This window comes from Globicephala melas, chromosome 4, assembly GCF_963455315.2.
Source record: "Globicephala melas chromosome 4, mGloMel1.2, whole genome shotgun sequence".
Lineage (NCBI taxonomy): Eukaryota > Metazoa > Chordata > Mammalia > Artiodactyla > Delphinidae > Globicephala > Globicephala melas.
In genome coordinates, this window is record NC_083317.1 from 114,969,736 (window position 1) to 114,991,729 (window position 21,994).

A 21,994-nucleotide genomic window follows, 5' to 3' on the forward strand; every position below is an offset into this window, starting at 1 on the left:
ATAAACTTGTCTTCCTTGATAAAGATATTGTAACCTATTTTGAAAAATATGACCTATGGGACATCAGTGGCATATCAATTTATTAAGTAACTGCTTCCTCACTGATTCAGACAAATGTTGGGAAGGGAAGGGTTGCTTAGCGAAGGCAAACCACAAGTGGGGAACACCCAGAATCAGATATAGAGCAAAAAAATCCCAAACAAACCCATACTGCCATGCTCTGAAATAGGGCACCAAAGGAGAATCATCTCAAAAGAGCTGAAATGAGTCGTATGCAGAAGTAACTGAGCCCAAGAGATGACTTGTAAGTACACCTCATGGTAAAAGGAGAGCACTTCCCAAATATCATCAAAAGATCGGATGAACCTTCCCCAAGGCAGGTGAAGGGTACAAGGCAGTTAACAAAACACACACGCTGTCATGGAGCTGACATTCTGATAGCGGGACAAATAAAAATAAGTGGAACAAGTGGTATGAAACCAGGGCAAGGGGATAGAGAATGACTGTGGTCCTACTTTTAGAGAGTGATTGGCGGGGGGATGTGGGGGGAGGACTAAGGAGGTGACATCTGAGCAGAGACCTGAGGAAGTGAGGGACCGGCCATGTTAATAACTTCCAGGGAAGGGGAGAAAACACGCAACGGCTCTGCAATCAGAATTTGCTTGGCAAGTTCAAAGAACAGTAACATGGTCTCTGTGTACAGAGTGGAGTGAGCGAGGCCATGCCGGGCAGGAAACAAGGTAGAGGTGGGAGCCAGTGCCCAGTCGTGGAGGGCCATGTAAGCCTAGACCCGGAAGTTTTATTCTAGGTATAGTAAGAAACACTGCAGCATTTTGGGCACTGGAAAAATATGTGGTTTACACTTAAAAAGGATCACTCTGGCTGCTGTCTAGAGAATAAGTCTCACATATCCAAAAGGGAGCGGATGACGAGAGGACCAAATGAGTTAAGTGTCTTGTTCATGTTCATCTAGTACCGTACCAGAAGACACGGTGTCACAGAATCACAGCCCCACGGGAGGTCTCCATCAGATGCTACCGCAGGATAAAACATCCCATATAACCAAGTCTACCCGCTCTGCTCCACTCTATACTTTCTAATTCCACTTTGATCACTCAGTTTCCTTGCGGTACACAGAATATAAGTGCTCTGAATAGTGACCAGGAGAACTGTGATTGGTGGAAAGGCAAAGTCCAAAGTCTTTGTAAGTGAACCAAAATGCCTTCTGATTTATAAATGAGTATCTTGTGCACTTGGCCAGCATCAGTCTGGCTCTCGCAGTAAAACTGAGTTTCTGAACCTACATAGCTCAAGCTGAGACCCTGCCTGCTACATGGAAGCCCAGCAGAGGAAGTGGAGAGAGGTCCCTTTTGTCGTACTGCCATGTCCCCTGCGACACAGATTGCTCCAGGACCTCTCCCATGAGGCAGGGTCAGGAGAGGAGCAGATATGACAAAATTATGTGCAATCTGCAAAACGTTACTTTTATAGTCTACAGACATTCACCCAACACGTAATTAATATTATACTATCGTTAATCTCATGGTGACTAGAATGCCAGGTAGGAGAACGGGGCATGGACGGTGTTTTCCTGCTTCTAATCAAAACATGTTGTGCCCTTATTTTAAGGGCAGTATTTGAGTTTAAGCTCAGTATTTGAAAGGAAAACAAATGAATGCCATTAGGAAAATACCTGCCTGGCTCCATATTCTACTGTACTTTACCTGGTTAACTTGATTCTGCAGAGAGGTTAGGAGGCCTTCTCGTTGTTCATCTTGTCCCTTAAGGCAGGTAAGGACCAGGGAGAGGAATGGTTGTTGACTCAAAAGAGACATACTACAAAGGAAGTAATAACAGCAGATCTAGTTAGAAAGAAAGGATTACTTCATGTGCCACATTGATGTCTTGCCCTCGGGTTACTGGCTCTTATTTATTTTACTGTTACAAAAGGGAGGGGAGTAGTAAATAGCCAGGATTACTTGAAAAGTTAAATCATATCTCTAACTAATATGGTTAAAAGTCACTGCAATACTTCTAAATAATTTAATATGTTCTCTTGCCCTCGAAAGAATTCGCAAACTAGCATTTATTCGTACTGCATACGAGTGTGCTGGGGGGTGCAGGGAGAAGAGAAGGAGTAGTTTCCATCAGTAAACTGAATTTAAAGGTACACATCAGGAGGAATATCACTTTATACACAGAATAAAATGAAGAAATTGTAAACTTCTCTTTCACAACATTCGTATTTTAGGGTCCAGGAAACAGGCCTATACGATTGTTCTGCCTGCTTTGTTTTTCAGCACATTTCTCAAGACCAAACAGCTGGGTATGGGTAGAGCTAAGTAAGATGCGCACTGAGGTCTGAGGACTCCAAAACCAGAATGCTTGCTAGTGAGCTAGGGCACAGCTCTGCCACATCCCCCAGGCTTGACTTGTGAAGTGGTTTTAAGACGTCTGATAAAAAACCCATTTTAAATTGTCATTTTAGTACCATTTCTTCCATGACCAGGAACAACTGACAAAGCATACTGACAAACTAACTCTGCCACACCGGAAAGGAAAATTTCTTAAGATGAGATCGAGGTCAAAATATTTCAATCTGCTTCATCTTACACCGGCAGAGCTGAGAGAGGCTCAATTGGGAAGAGGCCAGCTTCAGACTCTGACACACCATCTCTGCTCCCCGTGGGAAGTGTGGCAATGCACATGCCATCACCCATTAGCAAATCGACTTTGAGAATTAAAACTGAGTCATCTGGTTGATTAATAAATACTGGCAAAGATGACAAAACAACCCAACAGCATACACGCAAAGCGAGGTCAACACCAAAAGGTATCAATACTTCAGTTAAGAAAGGAGAGCGCAGACTCAGAGGCCAGACCACCTGGGTTTCAACCCCAGCTTTACACCTCCTTAGCGGTGTGTCTTTGAGAAATTTACTTCACCTTTCAGTGCCTCTGTTTCTTCATCTTTTAAAAAGGATATGATGAGAGCACCTATCACATACGATTGCTGTGAGATGTTCACGTATGTGTATAATGAGTTTTATACAGAGGCTGGCATTTCATATGGGCTCAGTAAATGGCAGCTACTAAAAAATATTACTGATTAGGGGGCAAGAAACCTGTATGTTCATGTTTTTCAATGTTAGGAATTTCCTTTTACTCCCGGGGCACTAAATTCATCACGGTTTCACATCAGAGTGTGCTTATGTTCCTTCTCAGTAACATGGTCAGTTTTCCAATAAAATTACTTGAAACCTTTTCTAGGGCATAAAATTTTAAAAACATTCAACTTGGAGGCTTATAAGTTAATATCTAGTCTAGAACAAGAGTCCTAAATGTTAAAAAGATTAGTAACTATTTCAGGGTCCAGCATGACAGAATCATAAATTATTCTATGAAATTGAAGCATAAGTACCTAAATAACAAGAAAAACAACAACAACAAAAGAACTGTTGAATACAGGGACCAAGTGGATATCCAGATTTGATTCAGCAGGTCTGAAGTCAGTATTTTTAATAGTGTAGCAGTGATTGGGGTACACAGGCAGAATTGAGAGCTAGTGTACTACATATTATAATCTGGGATCTTTGAGGAACAGGGATTTGCCTAACAGAATGTTCTCAGTTCCATATAAAGATGAAATTTCAATGGACTCTGAGTACAATGAGCCTGTGCATCTGTAGAATATTGGATTTTCTCGACTGCCCTTTAAATTCTCACATAGAAACACATCTTCCAGACGTACCTTTTCTGTTTTTGTCTGTCTCTTTCCTTTTTTGAAGAAGAACCCAAGTGCTGTCCCTTCTCCAGCTCCTCCCCAGCAGCTTTCAACACTCTTCCCTGCACAGAAGTCGGCAGCCTAGCAATTAGGGGGGCTACCAGCCACACGCCCCTGCGTTCAGAGGAACTAAAATCAGAAAAAGATGTTATACCCAAAGAGGCATCCTTTTTCTCTGCTCTCACGGTTCTAATAGAAACTCCAGAGCATAACTTTCATGCACAGGACACAGATTATTCTAACATTCCCCCTCTTACTCCCATACTCTCTTTCCTCTTGCCAAATACCAGACATTTGCACACACTCTTCAGTCATGCTTATGGAAAGCAATAAAAGGTGGGGTTCTGAGGGGATACGATAACTAAACTTTTTTTTAATTCTAGAAAAGTGTTTTTCTATGATTCTGGCTTTCTGAGCAGTAACAGTCCTTTTGTCTAACAAGCGATATACTTTTCTGTCATGGTTAAAATATGAAATGTTCCGATTATGTTTAAGTATGTAAATAACCAATTTTTAAAGGTTCAAAATTCACTAGTTATACTTTACACCTAAATGATGAAATACAGGTCTATCTGCCTTTTGTGATTATCATTTGAGCAAAACTGCCAATTAATAAAGATGGCAGAAAGAGTGTTTATTAGGAATAAACATATTAGGAATACCATGGAATAGAGCAGCCTCAGGGCACACTAGAGAAATTCTTCTGTCCTGAATGTCATCTGTGGTTCCAAGGAGTCGGGGTCTGCTCAACCTAATATTTAGAACACTAAGATATCACCCACCCCAGCAGCATGGCCCTTTAACATATTAAATGATGATAATGGACACTTACAAGTAATTATTTTCTTCACAATCCTGCAGCTTTACGAAAAAAATAACTGCATTATGAGAATAAAATGTACGGTTACGTGTGAAAAATTAATGATAGCCTCATAAAACTACAGAAAAAAATACCTTAGAAATGTCTTTATTCCATTCTGTCTTGTGCTACTCGTATCGGTACTTCCAATCCCGTTTGGGTTGAAGAGGCCCATACCCGAATTAGAAGAGTTATTGTTCAGGTCGGCCGACTGCTGGAATACCTCTATTGTTGCCTTGGCAATATTGTCCAGTAGGTTGTTCATTTCAGCCACCGAACCAGAGCCCTGGAGTTAGACGTGAGAAAACCAGCACGCGTGTGTTTTACTTTATCCTCAAACACCAACGTGGTTTTGCTTTTCATAAAATTTTGTACACATACACGCTTTCAATATATACTCACAGGGTCCTTCAAGCACTGTTTGATCATTAACTGAAGTTCCAGCCAGGACTGCCTCAGGGTCCACTGCTCAAGATTCTGGGGAAAATGGAGTGAACACATTAGAATATTGAACGTGTTTTAAAACGTAATAATTCCTTGCACTATTCTCTTTCTCAAGAAACAGAGGAATGATCATACACAATAAAGGGATTTATATGAATCAGAAGGCTTCAAGTCTATTACATATGCTCATTATAAACACAAAGAAATAAATAGGAACTTTAAAATAATGTGCATTACTCTGCTAGGCACTGTAAATGAATAAGACAAACATTTCTTCTCCCAAAATCTATCTAACCAACCACCTAAAAAAATGATATCGATATTTTTTTAATAATATACTTAAGACAGTCCCTCTACAAAGCTTGTTTCTCACGTAAACACAGTACTGACTTAACACATCAATATTTATATAATGGTTATACACAGTTTGCAGTATCTGTACTACCCAGCAATAAAGTGTGGCAATTACACGAAACAGAAAATTGGGGGAATAAAAATCCCAATTTTTCAAATCCCAAAAATAGAATTAATTGAAGTTAAGAATTACTTAGCAATGACAAAAAAAAAAAAAAGAGGCACAGTAACTCTTGCTATAAACACAAAGAATGTGTCAAATAACAAAACCACAATCTTTATACTATTATCACTCACCTGAAGAATGCGTTTAATGTGCTGTCTTTGTAGGTTGTCCCCCTCTGTACATTCTTTAATGCCATGAGGATAACAGATCAGCTGCAATAATTTCTGTGCTTGCATATTTGAGAGCACAGGGTCCAAAATAAGTTCTTTGTCTGTGCATAATCTTTCAGGTTCTTTTAAGCAATGCTCTCCTACCCATTCCTAAAAATAATGCAGCAGTTATATTGACAGGCAGAGACTTTCATCAATATGTATACGTAATATGTACTAAACTCATGGTGCACAACAGAAAGCGGACAGGAATCTTCCAATTTAAAAAATATTAGATGGAAAAAGTGGGAGGGAAAAGGCTTACAAGCAAATTTTCTAGTATTTTGACTCCTTAAAAATACAAAGTAGAATCTTGGTTATAGAAAATTTTTAAAAAGGAATGCAAAAAAAGAAATAGGCAAAAAATACAGCAGGGGCAGAAAAAGCTAAATAAAGAAAATACTGGTATGTGTTTTCAGTCAGAGAATGAGGCCTTGCTCTAAGTAATGTTTTGTAATCATTTTTTTTAACTTCCTATATAACAGTAGTGATTCTATATTATAATATGTATTCTTCATTTTTATGGAATGCACTATAATATATTCCACTGAATAGATAGGACATAGTATAACATTGAGAAAATTGTCTTCCTTTTTTGATATCATTATGAATAATGTTACCACTGTAAATAAATATTTGTGCACATGTATTCTCTGTACAATTATTTTCTTAGGATAATTTCATGGAAGTGCAATTGCTGGGTCAAGGGGGATAGCAAACATTTAAGGCTATTGATGCATATGGCTAATGGACCTCTGGGGAGTTTCCACCAAATTAAAATTCTTTTAGACAGCTTTTCTTCATCATTTTTTCAAAGGCAAGTTCTTGTACTAGATGGGGTAAGAAATCATCAGAAGTACTAGAGCCAAACTTGAACCCAGATATGTTTCTGAGGAAACCTGTTTCTTAACCACCTCATCAGTGGCTCAAGGCTGGCTGTCCATTAAAATCACCTGGGGAGTTTGTTAAACTTCCAAACCCAGGCCCCATATCAGAGCAATGAAATCAATCTCAGGTAATGCTACCCAGGCATCAGCAATTTGTTAAGCATCAAAATATTTTTTAAACTCTCCAGGTGACTCCAATGTGTACCCACACTTAGAAACCAACGCACAGCTCGGTACCCTCTCAACATCTATATGACTAATAGCTAACTTTTACCATGGTTACAGTATACCTTAAGAAAAACATGACCCTGTCAACATTATATCTATAGCAAAGTGAAAAAGAGTATATATGGTAGGCCTTTTTATAGAAGGAAGGAGAATTTAATGCAAAATGGAAAGAAAAACCAGAAATAATGAAATTGATCACCTAGGGCAGGGAGGAACCCAGGGTAGGAAAGATGAGGGAGGGAGATGTACATCTCTCTGAATACACACTATTGCTCCTTGACCTTTGGAAGTATGTTACTCTAAAGACAGAGCTAGGGTAGAAAAAGAAATCTAAACTGAACACAAACAAAACCAAATGAAATCAACTCTATTTCAAGTGAATAACATATCCACACTGAAAGAGAAAGGTCAAATAACTTTTTAACATAATACTGTAAACGCTTAGGGAAAAAAGAGCTACAAACAAATCCTCAGCTCCTTTTAGTAGGCTGGTTTTTCACAGTGGTATAGTGGTAGTAATTCTGAACCTACTTCAGGTGTTTTGTAGAATTCAACCAATGAGTAAATGGTTGATGTTATTGGTAGCCAGGGTTCTTACTGTGGAAGAAGGCGGTATTAATATGGAATGAGGGAATGCAAACAAAAATTTGTGCAGTTTGATTGAAATTGGAGGTATCGGTATAAACTCATGATTATACACACACACATTTATGTACATGGATGTTCTTTTCCCCCTAGATCTGTCTGCTGAAAGGGCCTAGAAGCAATGAACACACATTGTGCATAGCAACAAGCACACGTAGTGCTCGGATCTTGGTTTCTAAATACCGTCCTCTACTAAATGGAACCAGGGTTCCATGAAGGAATGAGTAATTCCAGGTCTGGGGCAGGGAAGTATAAGATAGGCCAGAAAGTAAGAAAATACTTGTTATTTAAAAAAAAAAAAAGAGAGAGAGACGTGTCAAAATAACACAAGAGTCAGCATGAAAAGATTGATTCACACTGGACAAATGTGGGATAATTTGAACATGAAAATAACTGAGGACAGTATATTATAACATATATGAAAAAAAATGAATGAGTGGAAGGAAGGGAGGGAGGGAGGAAAAGGGTAGGCTCTTCCTAGAGTAGAAAGCAAACTGATAAATGTGGAGGGAGTGGAAGAGTTGGGAAAAGCCATTTTGCAACCATTGTAGTAAAGACTGGTGTGGACAAGAATCAGAATGGATGCTATATGTGAGGTGGGGAAGAATGATGAGGAACAGAAAACTTGCACTGTCTCAGAGTGTCTCCCCAAAACTGTTTATTAATTGCAAGGGAAAAAATAATAACTATACAATAGAAAAATCAAAAAACCATACAATGGAGACAACTTGATCAAAATTAACGTCTCCGGTGAGGTGCAAATGAACCTCATGTGCCTTCAGATGTGATTACCTGAGAGGAAAGAACATAACATACTTCTACAGTATCCTGGCCAGCAAAGCATAATCTGAAGCTAATCTACAGGAAACTTCAGACAAAGCCAATACTGGGACAACTGACAAAACTGGAATGTGGCCTATAGGTGAGAAAAAATTACCATGCCAATGCTACATCTCCTTACTTTTGATAACTGTAGTTTGGTTATGTTAATAAATGCTGTAATATTAAAAAGTAAAGAAGAATAATGCATGCCATCTACTCTCAAATGGCTCAGTAAAAACAAAAACATTAAAAAGTATATGAGGCCACATTCACACACACATAGAATTAGGAAGCAAATGTGGCAGAATGTAAAAAATGACTGAATCCGTATAAAGGGCATACTAGAGTTCTTTATAATTATTACAACTTTTCAGCAAATTTGAAATTATTTCAAAATAAAGTTAGCAGGAAAAAGAGGACCACATATGTACAAGTTTCCTACAATATTGGGCATTTCTCTCCAAAGAACAGTTACATACTCAAAGTTAAAGGCCAATTAAATCTGAAGAATACCTGTTGACAGATAGTCCTCAGTACATATCTAGCATATTCTCTTAAATTGGCAGTTTCTATGGAAATGCTTTTCCCACAGGATTTTGAATTTTGTGAGGCAGTCCAGATATCATCAGCATTTCCATCACGTCGTAAACCCCTCATGGTGAAGTCGTCATTCTTTAAAGAGCTGACATTGTTACTGCCAATTTTGGCATCTCCTAAATAACAGAATCACAAAAGCAAAATCACAGACGTTCAAAATATTGCCAAATATTTGGGAAATAAATGAGGCAAGCATTCAGGGATTTAAAATATATGAATGGGATCATCATTGCATAGTCAGTTGTTCAGCAATAGAGAGAAGGGATTGAGAGAGTAAATGCTAGAACCCTGAGAAGTTTCATCAGACATGGGAAAAAAACCAACCAAACAAACAAAACAAAACATGTTCAAGACTCATTCTTTATTTCGTTTACAGAATTAAGTATGCTTTCACCAAACTTGGAAAGGCCATTATGAATCACACTTAATCATCACAGAACATTGATTTCACCAATATTTCAAGCATGAACGGTATTCAAATTCATTTGACTTATAGACAAGGAAAAAATGGGTTACTCACCCTTCTAGATGTCCCTTTTCCATTTCTTCTCTTACAATGACTTATTTTCTATCCATAGGTCAAGAGAAAAGTTTTGCCTTAGCCCACCTTACTAGCAACTTCTTGACAAGAGAGATTTATTTCCCTGGGAATGGAAAAGGGCAATGCATACTAAGGAAGCCCTGGAAAACAGGGCATTCATTGAATAACCCATGTCTTTCACTTTCCTCTCTGTAAACATCCAAATTAGAAAACCTCACCTGATCAACCTCTAATACACTCAATAAAACGAAGCTCAGGAAAGTGTTTTCCTCATTACAAGGTTCTGGGGCCGGGGAGGGGAACTGAGCAGAATGGTTGAATAGCTGGAAATAAGAAATCTTCTCTAGCCATGAAAGACGAGTAATTGTCATATTTTAAAAGTGAGAAATTAATATAATTTGGTGATAAAGATTGCCAAATGACAACAGAGCCTCCAAACTCTTGCCTGTTTACCCACAGGATCGTAAGCGTTGAACAGGAAAAATTCCTGGAACCAACAAATGAGTTTAGATGAGGCCCTCACGGCTTCACTGTAAGTGAAACCAAGGCCGGGTCAGTGCAAAAAGCCTTTTAAAACCCACAGGTCAACCAAGAAAAAGTTTTGACTCTGCTAAAAAAAATTTCAGAAAATCAGAATTGCTTAGTGAATATTTGCTTATAAAATCATAAGAGGAGGGGAGGAATAAATAATACATTTCAACTCATCAATATCTTATTACGTATTATACATTTCTCATTCAAATACTCATACAAAAAAGTACCAAGTTCACTCCACTCACAGACGTTTGTTTAATTCAACAGAGCTCTTCAGGAGCTGAAACAAAGACCAAATTCTACATGTACCAACATTTAGCATGTTTTTTCCAACCTTAGGTGTATAAACAACTATTTCCGCACCTTGAGGTAAACTACTACAGAAATTAGAAAACAAATTCTATAAAACAACCCTATCTCCCTAACTCGGAATAGATCCTAGTGGATAGGACTTGAGAGAACATTGAGAACGACATGGTGAGGTAGATAAAACTGCAAAAACAAAACAAAGAAACAAACACCTCTGCCAGTCCTAGTCTAGGAGATCCTCATTCAGTTTAGATGTTAGGATGACAGAGAAGGTCTGGAAGGCTGTGCCAGAACCTTCTGTAATGGTAGAGACAATAGAACAAACACAGTGTTCAGGGACTGCATGGTCCAAGGGTCTGCTGACATTCAACTAGCCTGATCCTGACTTCTCAGACCTGAAGAACTCTCCATGGCTTAGGAAGCTGTAAAATCTATCAAGAACTGGGGCCAATTAAAAAGGTCAAGGAAAGGCAATCAAAGAAAATAAACAGGTGATTATGCATTGAGATTAAAATATGGTTATCTGGATAGTTAAAGAGGTTGGCAAATCGTACTTGGGATTAGACTAGTCCTACAGATCAAGGGGATAATGTCTAGATGGGATGCGTCTTGGTTTCTGCCATTAAAATGTCTATCACTTATGCATTCACACTTCCAACATTAGTGTACGAAAAACCTACTCTTTAGTTTCTCTCATGGGCATTAGAGATACCACAGCAAAAATGTGAGTCCCTGACTTCATGGTACGTACATATATTTATTAAATAGAACTGACCAGCCAGCTTTCCTTTCAAACGTAGTCAGAGTAGAGCAATATGACTGACATGAGCATTTAATGTTGGCTGTACAATATTACAAGCTCAGAGGAGAGGGTGTGGCCTCCCGTGTGGCTCTACCTTTCCCTTTCTACTACAAAACCCACGGGCACTGCAAGAGGAGTGTGTGTGTGTGTGTGTGTGTGTGTGTGTGTGTGTGTGTGTGTGTGTGTGTGTGTGTGTGTGTGTGTGTGTGTGTGTGTGTGTGTGTGTGTGTGTGAGGCGAACTTTTAGTAGTTTGTTTTATGAAAACCCTGTTATGCTTCCTCATCATCACCGAAATAACACTTCTCAAGCAGGAGTATAAAGGGACAGGGTATATTCTAAAACATGTTTAAGACTCATCTAAAACAATTCCTATCCACTCAGTAAATTTAGTTCCAGTCAAAGGACGCTCCCTTGGAACGTTAGAGACAACTTTTGTTTAGTCAAGAACATAAGAGGGTGCCCAAAGTTGAAATTAGGCAGTGTGAATTCAAGACTTCCTAATCTTTCAAATCCTAAATGATTTATAGGATAAAAATGTCTTAAGGTATTGCACTGTAAATGAAAAGACAATACTACTACTCCTGGAGAATATATATCAATAAAGATATAAGGATGTCTTGGACGTTACAAATTAAATGAAAACAAAAGTGTGATATCCAATATTGATTTATCAATAGTATCAATATCATTGCAATTATCACCTCATTCATGAAAAAACTAAGGCAGATGACATAAACTTGTCTAGGGTCACAGTGGAAGCAGAATAACTAAGATTAAAACCCAGATTTTCTGGTTGTTCTAGTCCTAGAATATAATATGAAATTTAAACCTTTAGATAGATTACCAAATCAACTGTGTCCATCACAAAGTGTGACTTCTGCCAACAAATGAAGTCAAAACAACCCTGTGGGTCTAAGGATCTACAGTACATCAGAATGAAACATCCTGCAGTTAAAATGCCACAAAAAAAGTATTATATTTAAATTCCCCCAAAATTGTAGATAAGGGACAGACTCCTCCGAGGCCAACTGAACGTGAACTTGGAAAATGCCAACTAATTTTTCCAGGAGAACAAACAAACAAAAATATGTTTCTAATAATATTAATTAGAGTTAAACCTGAACACAAATTATTTTGTCTCAGTTTCTGGTGATTAACCAAGCTGAGTGCCAGGATAGTCTTACCAAGCATCATAATTGCTTTCAAGACAGCAAACACCGCTCCCACTTCAATGCTGTTGTGAGCAGCGGCTAAGAGGTGTCTATCACAGGACGATCTTATTCCGGGGAAAGGTTTGCCTAGGAGGAAAACAACAAACCTTTAATAGTCTCATCACCATCATTAACCATCTTTTGTAACCATTTACAGTCAGCAGAGCCTTTCATTGTCAGACTGTGGGCACTTAATTGCTATTAGCTAGCTTTAATTGATGCTTCAGGGATTCACTAAGAAACACTGACAGTATTCCTTACTTAACCTTTTCTTTTTAAATATTAAGACAATGGTGTTGCTCTTTAGAGAGATGTATCCAAAAAATCAGGAGGACTTTTATCCACTTCTGCTGTCTCACACACACGCGCGCGCGCGCGCGGAAATGATCTTTAGGAACAGAATGAAGTAACACCCCTAGAATTCTTACCTTATGCCTTTCACCTTAGTAAAAGAATACATGCATCACCATTGCCCTAAGCTGCTACGGTGTGTTTCATTAGCAACACACACAGTATGTTGGAGGATCATGCTGCCCACCAGCTTGGCCTGGCTAAGGAGAAGAGGTATTTTTATTGTTTATTAACTCTTGATGTGAGTTTCTCAATACATCCTGATATTACCTCCATGAAAGGTGCTGACAGCCCTCTCAATGGCCATACCCCATGCCTTCATCACCTCAAAGCAAGCCCACCAAAATCAGGAAGGAAACTACAGAATGGACAGCCTACTTGGTCAATTTAAGCATATGCCTTCCAAACGAAAGCGTCATCAGAGGTATTTCAGCTGTCAGCTCACCGGTTGCTTGAGGTAATAGGCAGGCCTGGGGAGCTCGGAAGAGATGAAGTAGGAGTCGGCATGTCATTCTCGCCCCAGGCTCTGCGTCTGCATCGCCACAAGCTAGGAGAGAGGGATTTTAAAAGCAAGTTTTCTAACATATTCAAGAACACGTCTTCCACATTTCTATTCTGCTAAATTTTCTGGAATAATCTAAATAAATGCTCCTTACAGTAAAAAGTAAGACACTGTCTATGCTTTTCAGAGAAACCGGAATCCTTCCTTAAAAACAAGTACTGAAAGTGTCGTTTCCAACCTCTTCCGTTGGGATCCATGTGACTTTGTTTGGAATAACTGTTATAAAGTCTACCATCTCTACCCTGATGCCATATCACTGCCCAGTGCAGGTTCCCTTAAATTCTACTTTGTCACTGCCTTTTAATAGTTAGAAACCACTGCACCAAGACAACAATGAAATAACGAGCGCCGTTCTTGCATGCAGCCTTACCTGCGGCTAGGAGAGAGGGAAGAGCGACGTGCTGCACGACGTCCTCCAGGGAGAAACACTGTCGTGCTATCAGAATAGCAATGAAAGTAGCTAATGAATCATGGAATGAAAGGTCACTCACCTTCAAGAAAAACATTGACACGTTTTAATACCTAACACCCTTTTAAGTAACATCTAAGATTACTATCTAAGAGAATGTAGGCAATACGAATAAGATCTCAAATCCCAAATTGAACCGGTAGAGTGAAATGATTTATAATTATTACCCTCTAGGCCTCCTTCTACTTTAGAAGACAAAGAATGAGGTCTACCCACACGCCCAATGCTTTAAGAAGATACTAAGCTTTAGCTTGAGTACATGTAACTGAAAAACAAAACAATAAAACAGCAAAATCAAGAAATCCCTAAAAGATGCAGCATAAATAAGCCTTTTTAGCAGAATGCAGTATAATCTAGTGTTGCAGGGTAAGACCATTAGGAAGCAACAGAAAACAAGGAGGTTCCCCTAATTGAAAAACAAGCCTTATTAATGTTTTAGAGTCCCTTTTGGGAATAACCAATAACGATTCTGTAATATAATTAAATCAGTTTTAAAAACAACTTTGAAAATTCTCACCCGACTCCTAAATTTAAAGAAGAAAGAGTGAAGGTGAGTGAGACAGAGAATGAAAGAGGAGAAAGGGGAGGAAAATTAATTCATTCAGGGTGGAAACCTCTACCCTTTACAGATCTCACAAGACTTTGACAGAAAATAATAAGAAAAACAGCTGTAACAGCAGCCTCCACATTAAGTTGTCCTATATGCCAGTGACTATGGTTAGAGATTTACAAAGATCACCTCATTTAAGGGCACCCCACTGTGAGGTTCATACTATTATTAATTCCAACTTTACAAATGAGGGAACAAGCAGAGGTAAAGTGAAACAAAAAACAACCGAGACATTAAGGAACTACGTTAAAGATAAAAATTTGGGTCTTTTTCTGTCTGGAAGAGCAGGTCACAGATATGAGTTTTACATCTTAGGTGCCCACAGAATGGAGCAGGATTATCCACCTGGTCTTCAGATACCAGAACTAGGAAATAAACCTTCAACGGGGAGTCAGTTTTTAAAATGTATAAAGTTCTTCTATACATGAGATATACTAATATGCAACACAAATTACTGCAAGAAGTGATGGAAGTGATAGGCAGAAATAAAGAATCCAGATGGATTTTTAAGAAATTCACACACCATGGATGCAACATGCTCTCTGAGGATATCCGTGATCCATAAAGGATCTCTCTTCATAAGCTTCCTAACACCACTACTAAGAAAGACTGGACACCCCTCTGAATCTGAGCCTGGATGTCCTGATCCCACACAACAGAACCTATACTCTCAGATGTTTTTTTTTTTCATTCTAAGAAAACAAACTGGTGGTCTTCAGAATGTAAACTGCTTTAGTTAAATTATGTCCTATGCCATGAGGAACCCAAGGCACTTGGTAAAAACTATGAACAAACCACTCTGAGGAGACTATACAGAAGAAATCTCAGCTAACAACAAGGAAACTCTTGGCATCTCCACTCTAGATTAGGCTATTTTATTTTGATTTTTTTCCCTTTATTTATTGTTGGCAACCACATTCTGGTTTATTGCTTTCAGGGAGAGAAAGACAAAATAATTTACAATATTTCAGTTAATAGTTGAGTCAACTAAAAAAAATTACTAGCTAAATATTTAACTGCATAGTTGAGTTTTTAAATGAAAAAGAAAACTTACATCTACAGTGCAAAGTACATCATTAAACCCCCAGACGTGGTTTGAAGAACAACAAAGAGCCTTCAGGACTCCCAGCCATTCTGAACTGAGAACAGTGCAGCAGGCCGTCAGCTCAGAGGAGAAATTGGCTATGTCATTAATCCTAGAAAGAAGAAAAAGAATATAGAAGAAAGTAACAAAAGAGAAATACTCACATACGATAAACTTAATGAACACATAATTTCAATATCATCAAACATGGCGTTCATTTCTTAGATTCAAGGATATAATAAAAATCCACTTGTCAAATAACCTAGTAGAACCTGGAGCAGAAGGGAAAGAAAATGTCTCCAAATGGTTTCTATTGGCTTGGCCAAAAAGTTCATTCAGTTAATGAATACATTGTTCAATAAAGTTCTGGGAGAAAACGAAAAATGTATCTTTTATCTTTACTTAAAACCGAACGAACGTTTCGAGCAAGCCAATATTTAATGCTGTTGAGCAACAAACAATAACCAGTATAGATGTCAATTAACATATTTTTAGTTCTGTGAACAAATCTGACCTGTAAATTCACATTTGTAAGGGCATCAAAAAAATTAAAAGGTCAGTCTAAATCCAGTGTTTTCAAAATCTGTCTTTTTCATTTGTATTTTTGTTATGCTTTTGAAAACATACCAGATAACTTACAGATTATATCTAGAGCATCTCACACCAGATCAATAAACCAGGTTAAGAAAATCATGGAATAGAGAAGTAAATGCAGGAATACAATAAGATTTTAAAACAAACAAACAAAAGCCAAATGTCTGCTTAGGCAATTATTAAAGCCCTTAATTTCAAAGGAGCAGCCATGCAACAACTGTGTGGTTAATCGTGAATCCCAGCTCACCTTCCAGCATCCTGATGGCCCATACATACATTCATGAGTGTGTTGCAGACGAAGCTGTAGCGATTGGCCGCATTGTCACTAAGGATCTTGCCCAGCATTGAGTAGTTGATGCTACGGGCTGAGGGATTCTCAATAAAATCCATCATGAAGTCTGGATCCCATCGCAAGTTAGAATTTGCAGGAATCACATTATTATATATGGTTTGCTTTACTTTTGAACAGGCACTACTGAGGTTACAAGAAGAAGAGTTAAAAGACAAAACAAAACTAAAATAACTAGAAAGGTATTTCATTTAAGGACAGATTAAATGGCAGCTGTAATGTATTCCTAGAGAAGGTTCGCATTATGGGTTCTTCCTAATAATCGGCACCGGACACAGTGCTTGGAATATGCTAGTTCAATAGTTACTGAATGGGTGGAAGAACAAAACAAGAATAAGACATCTGGGTACTAATCTTGATTATTTCCTAAGTCTTTTCTACATTTTACATGCTTTAAAAAAGAATCTACTATGGCTTCCAACAACTGTCTCTGAACAGTGGTTGGAAAGTGCTATTACTTAAGAATAATAAAAATGGATTGGATTACACATCGGGAACAACTTGGTGCTTTAGTCCTAATCATTCATCCTGTAAAGCGATTCCTCTCGGTACAAAGTATACGGGGGGTTCATGTGCCATGGCTACTCTGGGCACCACGGCACAGCTGAGAAAGAGAGGCTCACTCCCTGCCTTCAAGGAGCTTAAATTCTAGTAGGGGGATATGGGGAATACATACATTCTATGAGAGTACAGAAACTATTATATTGTTCCTAAAACTTTATCACACTGTACTTCTCAGCAGTATCTAGAGTTTTTTAAGAGCCTGGTCTACCACATTCAGAGTTACATCTGAAGAAAATGCAGAATATTATAAATTTATAAAGGGAATTAGAAAGCATCCCCTCTAACCCTGCTCTGCAGATGAGGCTGAGGGATGACCTGATTTCAAAGCTCAGATTCCATGTACACTTTGCTATTCTAGCCCAGTTGCTGTGGATAACAAATCCATAAGCCGCAATTCACCTTCTCTATTCAAGAGCTCTTTTAAGCAGCAAAGACTCTTTTCCTTTTAGATTAAGTTTTGGCAGCAAATTTATTTGTGATCAAGGCGACACACGTCTTAGTCTTATGCGCCTACATAAACAGTAGCCAGGAATGATTTCCTCAAAAATGAAAAGACATATAGATTCTTCACCCTAAGCTGTTAACATTGACAACTGCTTTAAGAAAATTGAGATTGTTCCGTTCAGTGTTTACCAAAAAGTGACTTTAGACATCCTCCTTCAGAATCACCTCTGGGGCATCTGTTAAAAATAAAAGACTCCTGGGCCTCACTGCAGGTGTACTGAATCTGTATGCTTAAAAAGCAGTCCCAGGACTTCCCCGGTGGCACAGTGGTTGAGAGTCCGCCTGCCGATGTAGGGGACACGGGTTCGTGCCCCGGTCCGGGAAGATCCCACATGCCGCGGAGCGGCTGGGCCCGTGAGCCATGGCCGCTGAGCCTGCGTGTCCGGAGCCTGTGCTCCGCAACGGGAGAGGCCGCAACAGTGAGAGGTCCGCGTACCGCAAAAAAAAAAAAAAAAAAAAGCAGTCCCAGGTAAAACTAAGTACCAAATATGCGTGGAAGCACTGGGCCAAGAGAGAGGACTGAAGCCACCCACTAAGTGGCAGCAAGGACAATCTTCTACACCCTTTTTCTTCGCCTACAACTTATATAAAAACTTGTCAGGGGTTGCTGAAGGATACAAGTTTGCAATCTGAAGTCACAACCTATTCAAAATGACAGAATTATACAGTCCCCAGTGTTTTTAAGAATCTCCCTTTTCCCTGTCTTAACCCTGCCAGGCTGCATATATTCTCACTTGGCAATGGTTCTTAATTTGTTTCATTTTCCCACTAAAAATGAAACAAAAACAAATTTTGCTCTCTGCCGGTTCCCTCCCTAATACCACGTCCCTGGTTTCCTCTACCACCCAATACTCGGAGTCTTTAAGGAAACAGAGTTCTGCAAATAGCAAAGCAGCATCTCTTGTTATTCAACTTTCCATTTAATTCTAACAATCTACCCCTGTCTGTCTTTGGAAACCAGAAGAATTCTGCTTTTCTTTCCTAATTTTTATAAAAGTCAGCCTCACTTTTCGATTAGTATAGAGACTTCTCTCAAGTTGATGCCCTCCTACCTCCTCTGGCAGTTCTTCTGAACTCTGTGGTTCATGGTGAAGTCTCGTGTCCCTTCATTTCTAGGCTTCATATTTCACTTATTACACTCTTTCCAGATGAGCTCTAGGTTTTAGTGAAATGTTAGCTGCCATCTAGGTCACTCTCAAATTCTTAGCACTCTCTGTTGCAGGCGTATATGGAGTTTAAAAAACCCCAAACCAAAACCAAACAAACAAAAACTCAACATTTTCCTTCTGAAACTTGCATGTATAAGAAAAAACTGATAGAGTAATGAAAGCAACACCACCTTGAGGCCAAAATGACTTATGTTCAAATCCAGGCTTTATCATTTATTAACTTATAATGAGGAACAGTCATTTGTTGATAGGAAAAATCATTTCTACTTCCTGGGGTTGTTGGGAGGATTAAAGATCTTGATGGAAATAACCCGCCATAGTACCTGGCACAAAGCAGCAGCTCAGACGTGACTAATCAGAAGCAGACGTGACTAATGCTCTACTTCCTCCAAATATGATTCTTACACAACTTTATAGATGATGTTTCTGATCTAATCATTAAAACTGGTCTATTAGTATACAAACAGAAGTCTCTGCATATCTAGCTTTTGTTTGACCATTTTTCGTAATCCCAAGCTACAAGTAATGCCTGACTTGAAGGTTTCCTGAGAGAAACGCAGTTCTCTTCCATGGCTTAGTCCAGGAAATTTTAGACGGGTAACCCCTTGTGAAGCCCCATGGTGCTGATGCTAAGTAGCCCCTCAGTTCATGGCTGGTCTCCTGAATCTCCACACAGCCAGTGTGCGTTACTTGAATTAACTCATTTAACATGCTTCACCACGCCGCAGGAGCATTAGAGGTCAAATACACCCAACTGTGGCTTCCTTGGGAAATTCACACGGCTGTCGCAAGAACCGAATCTTGTATGAGAAAGCTCTTTGAAAACTGTAAACTGAAACTGAAAGCGCTCTGTAAAGTAATAGAAGAATACGGGGGGGGGGGGGTTCCCTGGTGGCACAGTGGTTGGGAGTCCGCCTGCCGATGCGGGGGGCGCAGGTTTGTGCCCCGGTCCGGGAGGATCCCGCGTGCCACGGAGCGGCTGGGCCCATGAGCCATGGCCGCTGAGCCTGCGCGGCCGGAGCCTGTGCTCCGCAACAGGAGAGGCCACGACAGTGAGAGGCTTGCGTACCGCAAAAAAAAAAAAAAAAAAAATATGGGGTATTATTATTACAACATTTCTGTGGAAAGATGGTTCCTAAGACCCACTCAGACATTCCATAAGGGATTATTTTGAAACCTAATTCATTTCATAAGGAACATACTTTCACATTTTTCCCTATCAATACCATTAAAAATACCATGGTTTTTGATTTGCTATATATCATTCTTTAAGCAGATTTTTTTTTTTTTGCAGTGCCTACTATGAGCCAGACACTCTTCAAGGTGCTGGGATAGAGCAATGAAGAAACTAGAGAAAGTTTCTGCTCTCCTGAAGCTTACATTCTAGAAAGGAGCCAGACCATAAATAAATACATAATGTATGAAATGGGGAGGGGCAAAGTGCTAAGGTTCAGAGAATGACGGAGACCGGGGGGAGGGGCTATTTCCAGTGCGGTGGTCAGGGAGATAGAGCCCCAAACGAACTGTGTGAGGGAGCATCACGAGAGAGGTGACAGCAAGTGCAAAGGCCCCAAGGTGGGAGTGTGCTTAGAGTGTTGGGAGACCAATACGGACGTCCATGTGATTAGAATGGACAGAGAGAAAGTGGTGGAAGACAGGACTGGATCCAGTAGATCCTAAAGGCTAGGTAAGGACTTTGAATTCTATTCTGAGTAGATATGAGAAGCCACTGGAAAACTTCAAGTTATTCTTGTTTCAAAAGGATAACTTCTGAAGACATGTTGAGAATACACTTAAGAGAGTCAAGGGTGCAAGCAGAAAAACGAGTTAGAAGGACACTACGATGGTCCAACCAAGAGAGGAGCACGGTGGTAGTTGCCAAGCAATGAAGAGTGGTCAGATTCTAGATGTACCTGGGAGGCAGAGTTCATAGGATTTACGAACAAGCTGGATGCAAGATACAACGGAGCAAAGGAAACTGTAACTGACTATTCTTTCCTTGCCTGCTTCCAGATTCCAAATTTATTCTGCCAGCTATTACTGCCCCCTTCCCTCCCCCAACTTACAGTTAATCATCTAAATTTCCTCCAACACCATTACGGAAGTACAGACTCTCCAGCACCTGTCTACCTGTCGCGGGTACAAGTGCTAAGGTGCAGAGAATGACAGGGAGTCAGAGATGCTCTGCGAAGTAGGAAGTTCAAGGAATCAGAGAAGCAAACGCAGGGAGAAAGTAGGTATGCAAACAGTGGGGAGACAATGTTCCAAGAGAGGTAACAGCAACTGCAAAACACAGAACGTTTTCTCTTATATCAAAACTGCATTCAGAGCTAAACATGCATAGTGATTTGGAATAGGAGGTTAGAGCTACAATGAAAGATAATTCAATAGGAAATCTGGCAGATATAATTAGGATTAACTTTCATTATTCAAACAGATGACAATTCGGTACACAAACAAATACAGGCACAATCCTATTCCTATTCTTTTGACTTTCTTCTACCCACCTGAAGAGGTCTCCGAATTTACTTCTGAGGTGGCTACATGACACATAGAGATCATAGAGGTAGGCTAAGATGCATCTTTCTGGGGAAGAACATTCTGAGGGGTTCACCACATGCTTTACCACACCACACAATCTGAGGAGAAAAATATAGGAAGAAATGAGACACTTTGCTAATATACGTGTTAGCGCTTGGATCTTTTAGAGTGAGAATGTGTCCATGTATTACTCAAGGTAAAAAAAGATACCAGATTGTTAACAGTAATCATTATACCAAGTAAATAACTGCATAAAATCAGTTTTCTATTATGATATTGAAACACTAAATATTTTTTTAAAACTTCAGAAATGCCATTAACATTAAGAAATGAAAGAAATTCCTCCGTACAGAAGATATGTAGGGAGGAATCCACCAATAAAGCTGCTGTGACTAGGACACAAAAGTTGTAGGAGAGAATCTCTCATCAGTAAGAAGACTGACAAATTCTGGAAATTTGCAAAGGGCGCCATGTCCACTATGTAAAAGGGCAATCTCTTCATATCAGTAAGTCTGGGAAATCTATTTTCAAGACCGTGAGCTGGTTCTGGCATGAACTTGAAGAATTCATGGTTTGAGGTCACATTCTCTTTGTTTTTCCAAACTAGAAACAAATTTATTTTAGTTTATCTTAATAAGAATTTAAGACCCCTTCTTTTTAGTGACATTCTCCATAAGACTTGTGGTTCAGAAATACCACTATTACTCCAATTCCCCAGATCAGAAAGATGGCCTTTTGGGCCACAATTCATACAGAACAAAAGTTCATACGACACAGAAGTAAACACTAGTGGTCCATCCACCT

At 39.3% G+C, this 21,994-nt stretch overlaps 1 protein-coding gene across 1 annotated transcript in view; it reads right to left on the reverse strand.

Moving 5' to 3' along the window:
• The window catches only part of MED12L (mediator complex subunit 12L), a 327,428-nt gene that overhangs the window by 47,415 nt on the left and 258,019 nt on the right, over positions 1–21,994 (reverse strand). The window contains exons 22-33 of the mRNA XM_060297523.1: positions 21,157–21,288; positions 16,311–16,538; positions 15,440–15,581; positions 13,677–13,797; positions 13,190–13,291; positions 12,367–12,480; positions 8,912–9,111; positions 5,739–5,927; positions 5,046–5,120; positions 4,739–4,929; positions 3,752–3,913; positions 1,725–1,836 (exon numbers count right to left, since the gene is read on the reverse strand). Of these exons, the coding sequence (XP_060153506.1) occupies positions 1,725–1,836; positions 3,752–3,913; positions 4,739–4,929; positions 5,046–5,120; positions 5,739–5,927; positions 8,912–9,111; positions 12,367–12,480; positions 13,190–13,291; positions 13,677–13,797; positions 15,440–15,581; positions 16,311–16,538; positions 21,157–21,288 (1,768 nt within the window). The remainder of the gene's footprint in view (positions 1–1,724; positions 1,837–3,751; positions 3,914–4,738; positions 4,930–5,045; positions 5,121–5,738; positions 5,928–8,911; positions 9,112–12,366; positions 12,481–13,189; positions 13,292–13,676; positions 13,798–15,439; positions 15,582–16,310; positions 16,539–21,156; positions 21,289–21,994) is intronic.